This window comes from Ostrea edulis, chromosome 1 (assembly GCF_947568905.1).
Source record: "Ostrea edulis chromosome 1, xbOstEdul1.1, whole genome shotgun sequence".
Lineage (NCBI taxonomy): Eukaryota > Metazoa > Mollusca > Bivalvia > Ostreida > Ostreidae > Ostrea > Ostrea edulis.
In genome coordinates, this window is record NC_079164.1 from 84,472,930 (window position 1) to 84,480,465 (window position 7,536).

At 36.9% G+C, this 7,536-nt stretch overlaps 1 protein-coding gene across 1 annotated transcript; it reads left to right on the top strand.

The window, feature by feature from the left end:
• The first annotated feature begins 1,021 nt into the window (after positions 1-1,021).
• LOC125664823 (mucin-2-like) lies at positions 1,022-6,254 on the top strand. Its single transcript, XM_048897627.2, has 4 exons — positions 1,022-1,943; positions 2,110-2,234; positions 3,377-3,602; positions 3,691-6,254. The coding sequence occupies exons 1-4, from the start codon at positions 1,496-1,498 to the stop codon at positions 5,847-5,849; spliced, it is 2,958 nt and encodes a 985-aa protein (XP_048753584.2). The 5' UTR covers positions 1,022-1,495; the 3' UTR covers positions 5,850-6,254.
• The last annotated feature ends 1,282 nt before the right edge of the window (positions 6,255-7,536 follow it).

Consider the following 7,536-nt stretch of genomic DNA (forward strand, 5'->3'; position numbering starts at 1 on the left):
TTGAAGACGTCTTTAATTATTGAAGATATCAATCATTAATTTATATCATGTGCACAACAATTCAGTTAAAGATCTCCCCAATTAATTAATAACATCTTAAATTCTCAATTATTGCGCACATTGATTGAATTGTTGATAGCATATATTATTCTGCTGATAATGCGCGCTTCAAATGAATCATGATATCAACAATTGAATTGTTACGCGCATTAATTCAATTCAATTAGTGCACGGAATTATCGCTCTCTTCAATTAAATTAATAATATCATTATGACGTGAGCAAAAATTAATTTAGAGGGAGCAAATATTTTTATTTAGAGATATCTTCAATTCAACATATTCACAATTGAATTAATAATTTCTTTTAACAATTGATGCGCGGCGCGTATTAATTCTTTTTACAAAATCGTTGTAATGAATTAAAAATATTTTCAATTGAATTAAAGAGATCATCAAATCACTTATACAGAGTTCTAAATTATTTTTGGCGAGCAGTACACTACTTCCACTATATTGATGCGCGAGTCAATTCAATTGATGAGAGATGCGCGCACCGTTTGAATTATTCCGCGCAGTGAAAACACGTATTCTTGACTGCTCACCCTAAATGCACCATATGATTGGCATTATGTTTCACACATGCTTTTCGAAGGGGTAGTTTCTAGAACTATTTTCAGATCTCAAGGATGTTATCATGTAGGGGATGGCAGAAAAGGTTACTATGCTTTGGTCTGGGAAAGTAGCCATTTGATTTGATGAAAAATGCACCAGAAACTCCGGGCTTATCCTTAAAATCGATACATATGACGTCAGGAGGAGTCCCATAGTGTCCCCTCGGAGACTCGAATGGTATTCAAAACTCATATTCAGAATTAATTCATTTCAGCACCGTTAGATAAATTGTCTTATAAACATACTTAATCAAAGTTAACACCACCTAGAGTCTCGGGGAGTTTGAGAAGATAAGACAATTACTTGCGCCATGGATTTATTTGGTATTAAGTCAACAAAATCCACGTAGATAACTTTAATAGTACATATGACACAGTCCAATCGATTATACTGGTAATGAACTCGGGTGGAAAACTCTTTTCAAGTCATGATCATCCATTCATTTCCACGATCGTCCTCTTGGATTCTTCTTGCATACGTCTTGGCGTGATGTATGTTCGGTTCGTACGCTTTCATAGTTCGCAATTGCTCCTCCATTATGAAATGTCTTTATTCCACAGCATAATTTTTCTATTCTATTTTAATTGACAGGTTTCGTCCATGTTTACTGCTACATTCTGCCATTTTGCTTGGATTGTCTGGTCTAGGTAACTAGCACTTTAAGGACAAACATTATTTTTAAAAGCAATGCGTTTTAGAAACGTTTCTCTAATACTAATATACGTCACGATGTGAGGACGGTGACTGTGTGTTGGCGATATATGGGGAGGAGTGTGGTGTCGAGTAATACTAGTATGTCATATAAAATTGTCTTTATTACTGATGCGTTCTAAATTTCTAATTACAGATGCATTCAGTTGGATAGAAACAGAAGTAGCGAAGGAAGTGAGAGCGGGAAAAGATGACTTGGTTGTTAAATGCCGTGTACCACGTGCCAGACTACCGGAAATCGCCGTATTCAGCGTCATCAGCAATTTTAGCATCAGTCTCAACAAGAGAGATAGTTCTGGAACGAATGAGAAATCGCTGGTATCCATTGATCACAATGTAATCCATGTCCAGGATGAAGAGTTTAGAAGCAGACCAGGAGTTAATGTTACAGGCTCTCTCAATTTACGGGATAACCCCGGACTATTTTTTGTGATAGACAGAAATGAAATCAAATGTCCAGAGGATTCCGGAGTGTATATATGCCTCATGAGTGTCATAAAAAACGACATTGATATAGTTGTTACTATAAGTCGCCAAGAAGCAGCTGTGGTGATTACAAGTAAGCGTCTGGAATTTTCTACACTCAAAAAAAAAAAAAAATAAATAAAAAAAAAATACAAAACCAAAAAACAAACCAACCAGTTTAATCGTTGAGGATTCTTGCATTTTCGTACAATTAGTTCAAACACAAACTGGATGCTTTTTTAAATGTTTTTTTTTTTCAGAGCCGCCAGAGAGCATGGGACCCATTTTGTTTTATGACACCAAGGGACTTAATCTAAACTCACGGAATTATTCCGAGGGAACACGTCTTTACTTACACTGTGTTGGAGATGCTTATCTGAATTCTGTAAGAGGAATCACAAAGGTTTCAATACATACAGTAAACACACTTATATCGAGAGAAAAAATATCATTTTGGTGCAACATTAAGTAAACTGAAAAACTAACCTAATAAAACCTTAGATAAAAGCAAATTATTATATTGAAAACCATATTAATGATTACAAAACCGCAACTAATAAAAACTAAATTATCAAATAAAAACCAAATCACGAATTAAAAATTTTTTCTTTCAGACTTTTATTTCATATTTTGTTCGTAATGATTTGGGTTTGCATTCATCGATTTGATATAAGAATTCTTAGTATTTGGTTTGATTTTTTTTTTTTTTAATGAAATATAAACATAAAATTACCGAAATTCAAGTGAATTGTGTCTTTCACGCTTCTGGCGGCAGCGTGAAAGATTTAATTTTAATCAGATTGAAAACCACCACTGACTCAAAAATTAGTATGCTAACGGTTTACAATTTACCACAAAAACGTATCCTAGACAACTGATCCCACCTCTGGTATGTCCAGGGGTCCGTGTTTGTCCAGCTCTTTATTCTGTATTCCTTATAGGGGTTATGAGATTGATCACTGTTCGTTATCTTCACCTTTCATTTAAAAATTCACAATCCTGTCTGAAAAACATATACTGCACCTCAAAATAACAATGCTTTCTGAATCAGAATTTCTGCAGTATACAAATGTACACTAAAAAACTCAACAAAAAATTGGAACACGTTTAATCAAATATTTACGCGGTATGGCATTGCAAATGTAATTGAGTACCAAAAATTTTTTTAATAAATTTTGTAAATTACAATAAGCAATAACTCAACATTTTATACATCTACTGACGAACATCCGTGTTGAAATAAAAAAGGACATGTATGATTTATTGACATTTGCTTTAATATTCACACAATATTATAGGCAAACACATTTCTATATATACATGTACATCTATTTTAATTTACAAACCATATTTACGTCTCCATATGAGTAAAAAAAAATTCGAGCGGGACTTTAAACAATGTACAAACAAACCATATTTACCCAAAGATTTTCTGGAACTGAATTTTGATATGCAGGTTTTCTTCAGAGTTGAATAGCCAATAGATTGAATATACTCTAAATTGCGCCAATTTTCAATTGAATCTAGGAAATCAGATGGTGTATAAAACGGAAGAAAGATGCGACATTTGCAGCTATACATGAAAACGTCACAACGAAGCCCGTGTCCTCTGATCAATGCCATTTCAAACAACAGAGCATTCTAACACTGGACATAACGCTCGATAACACGGATACGGAAGTACTCTGCGAATCTGGATACGAGGCTACCTGTGGAACCGGAATCGTGAAAGCCAATGCCTCTTTCACTACCCGTGAGTACAATCGAATGTTGCTAATAGTCATGATCAATATAATTATAAAGTTGCAGCAAAAGTTTTGATACATTTTTATCTTTATCAGACACATTAATTGCAAAGTCCACAACAGATGACACTGACTCGACCTCTACTGGGTTAATTACCTCCCATGTTACCTCCGAGGGCGTGCCTTACACACCTACTTTCCCAGAGACAACTTTTTCCCGAAACGAAGAAAGTGGATCAACTTCTACCAACGATCCACAAGAGTCGACACAGTCTACCGACTTCCATGATTTACATTTTACGTCAGTTCCTTCTCATGGACTAACATCAGATATAGAGTTAATAGCAAATAGTAAAGACACATTCTCTGCCACAGCTACCCGTTCCTCGGTACTAACCGATGGGGCTCTATCGACACCCACTGAAGTTTTCTTAACGGAGGAATCAACAGAGAATACAGCAAGTCCATCTCATACGACAGTAACCCAAAATGATTCTAAATCCAGTCAAGAAAATTCCCCAGGACGTCCTTCTGGTGAAATTTACCAAAGCATTGCGAGTACTGCAGGCGCCTCCCAAACCACTACTGGATCGTCTATAGCGGAAAAATTCACAGAAATACCAACTGATACATTGAATATAACCGAAAACGTTAATGTTCTTGTCGGGTCTACCCTTGGCTCATCTGATGAAAGAAAATCTGTTACAGCAACTTCCGAAACAAAACCGACCGACATACCTATAACAATGCTTTCTTTCAATTCAACACCGGAAGTAACGACCACACGGACGGAACACCCCAGCGCAGCCACTACAACACAATCAGTCATTACACAACCAAACTCCCTTGGCATGCAAAATGCCCAACAAACACAAAATTTTACATCTGGTATTAATCACTCTGAAAGCTCATCCCCTAAGTTGTCGATTAGGACAACATCCTCCACAACAAATGATATTGACATGAATTCCAGTACTTTGTTTCGGTCATTCTTACCAACCTTTTCACATGATGCGATTTCAACTTCTACCAAATCCAAAACCAACTCTCCATCACCGACTGATTCTACTGAAACGAATACAAAAGAAAACTCGTCATCTGTATCTACGACCGATGGTACAGCGATTTCATTCAAAACCACCAACGGCAAAGACTCAACAAGATACTTAACAGACATGGGTCGTGAAAGTACTGTTGTAAAAGAATATACAAAGAAAGTCGAGAGCATTTCCACCTCAGTAAAGACCCACACGATAAAAAATGACAATCAATATAGTGGAAATGGTACAATTGTCACTGAACTACCAACTCTACAAAGCAAGTCATCAGAACTTTCAACAACTTCTGCGCCAGCACTAGATATTTCCACGTCAGTGACCTTGGCAAGGACACATGAGCTTGTAGGTGAGAATCAGTCTAGTGAAAAAAGTACCATTCTCACTGAACGACCTACATTATATAGCAACTCAGGAAAATTTTCTAGTTCCTGGGCAAACTTAGACATTTCCACTTCAGCAAACTCAGCAAGGACGCACGCGCTTATCAGTGATCACCCATTCAGTGGAAAAAATACAATTTTCACAGAACAACCTACTGGTGTATTACAAACCAAGTCAGCAAAAGTTTTAAGAACTTCTGTGGCAATACTAGCTATAGATAATTCCACTTCAGAAACTTCTACAAGGACACACGCACTTACAAGTGATGATCAATCAAGTGGCAAAAATGTCAATTTCACTGAACCACCTGCATTAGAAAGCAACACAGGAAAACCTACCAGACGATCAACATTTCAAAGCAACTCCGCAGAGCTTTCTACAGCATTGGTGGTTTCAAAAGTGCAAGATCTAAAGGGAATCCATGGTAAAACAACAAAACTTACCTCTTCGACGATAACATCCCAACAAACACGACCAAACCGTTTTATTACTACGTCACCGACCACAAGAAGGCCGAAAAACAATCGACACCCAGCACATCACACCAAATCAAAAACCCTAACAACTACGCCATCGACTAAGACATCAAAACGACGCACAACGACGTCATCCATATCGTCAAAGATCCACGTGACCAGTACAAAACCCGTGGAAGTAGTGACTATACCCACCAATTGGCAGACAATTCAAATAACTGTCATGACTGCTATGTCGGTTACCGTTGTAGTGACAATGACAATAGGTTTATCGTTAATTTGGAAAGCAAAGTTACAGATCGCAGCTGTAAAAATTAAACCTTCTTTGGCAAGCGTATAATAGGTCAAACTTGTGAGATCATTCAGTATATATAAAGTGCTTTAAATCCAATTTTCAACAATACAGTATGATTGGGATTTGAATTACGGTATTTTACTGCAGATCAATTAATGTGATGTCATTTTCAATTCTGGTATTAAACTTTACATTGATCCCATCCAGAATTGTTTTCTTTTGGTGACGCATTTTGTTCCGTGGTATACCAATATGTTGGACGATATTGTTCAATAATTCATTTTGTCTATTTTCGAAACTGAGTGTTTTCCCAAACCGTAGAAAGGTTCGCATTTTTTCGTCTTTGCAGTCTTGTGTTCGCACATGGTCATAGTTCACTACTATCACCTTACTGTCGTTGTCTTTAGCGAAATTCACCCATGCGTATCTCCACTCCAAACTACAAGCGGACTGAAAGAAATCTTCTGTTAGGATGACGAGGAAGCAGTGGCTGTTGGCTGTGTTTGTAATGATATCTTCCTCAATGAAATTTCCAGCGATTGAATCTCTGCAACTCCAGTAAACCATATAGCGGTTTGTTTCGAGAAAAGGGAGAAGAATATTCAGCATATATTGACACAAATCACTCGATGTGTCAGTAGCTAGTATATACACGTCATATTGGTACAATGTTCTGGACATCTTTGAAGTGTATGATTTTTTCAAGATGTAAATTCCGTATCGAAAATGATAGACTACGCTCACTGTTACACCCAGGATAAAAGCCAGGGAACCAAATATCGAACCAAGAATGGTCGTCGTGTGATCTACCGCGTCACAATCTAGAAAATTCCCATCAAACTTGATTGCAGGAAGCTGTCCAGCTGTTGTTTTACAGGTTATATTGTTCACCTGACTTTCGTTACACTGTCCTCTACGTCCAATGGCTAACCATTCGGAAAGCCAAGTGGACCCACAGTCACAATCTACAGTTATAGTACCCAAATGCACATTGCAAGGATTCCGCAATTTCAATGTGACCGGAAGCTTTCCGGATAATGGGTTTTCATGTAGTGTGACAGAGGCATTGAATTGTAACAGTAAAGTAAAATCTAAGTCACGAATATTATTGTTTGATATGTCAATCTTTTCTATCTTATCCCCAATATTTGAAACGTTTAAACTAGTCAAAGAATTATTGGCAAAATTTAGAAAATATTTTCCATTTGTCCACGGAATCGCTTTAGGAAAACGTTTCATTCCGACATTTATGCAGTTGACAACAGTCCTATTTCTGCTTGGTTGATAAAAGCAATGGCATTTTCTCATTGGGCAATCTTTTGTAATGTTACAAATGAGCTTATCAATGTTCTTGCCTTTTGCGAGTTCTAGTAGTGAAATTCCTTTTAGATCCGATGGCGATGCACATTTCATAGTTTTGAATTCTGTTCGCTCTCCAACAATTCGCTGGACCTGATCTGAGTATTTCAATAACTTGTATAGTAGACAATCACATCGCCATTGTATTCCTTCAAAATCGAAAGTGAAACCCAGAGCTTTTCCCACCAAAGTATCATCATCCATCCCGACTGCAGTAAAATTTACAAAACGTGTGAATTTGTTGTTCTTTATATTCAAAAACCCTCCTTCACCATACTTTGAGGTCAACTGGAGAGAATAATTGAAATTGTTTTCGATCTTGTCAATCACATTATCCGAATAGTCCAGTTTACAAAACGATCGAAGGGTCATC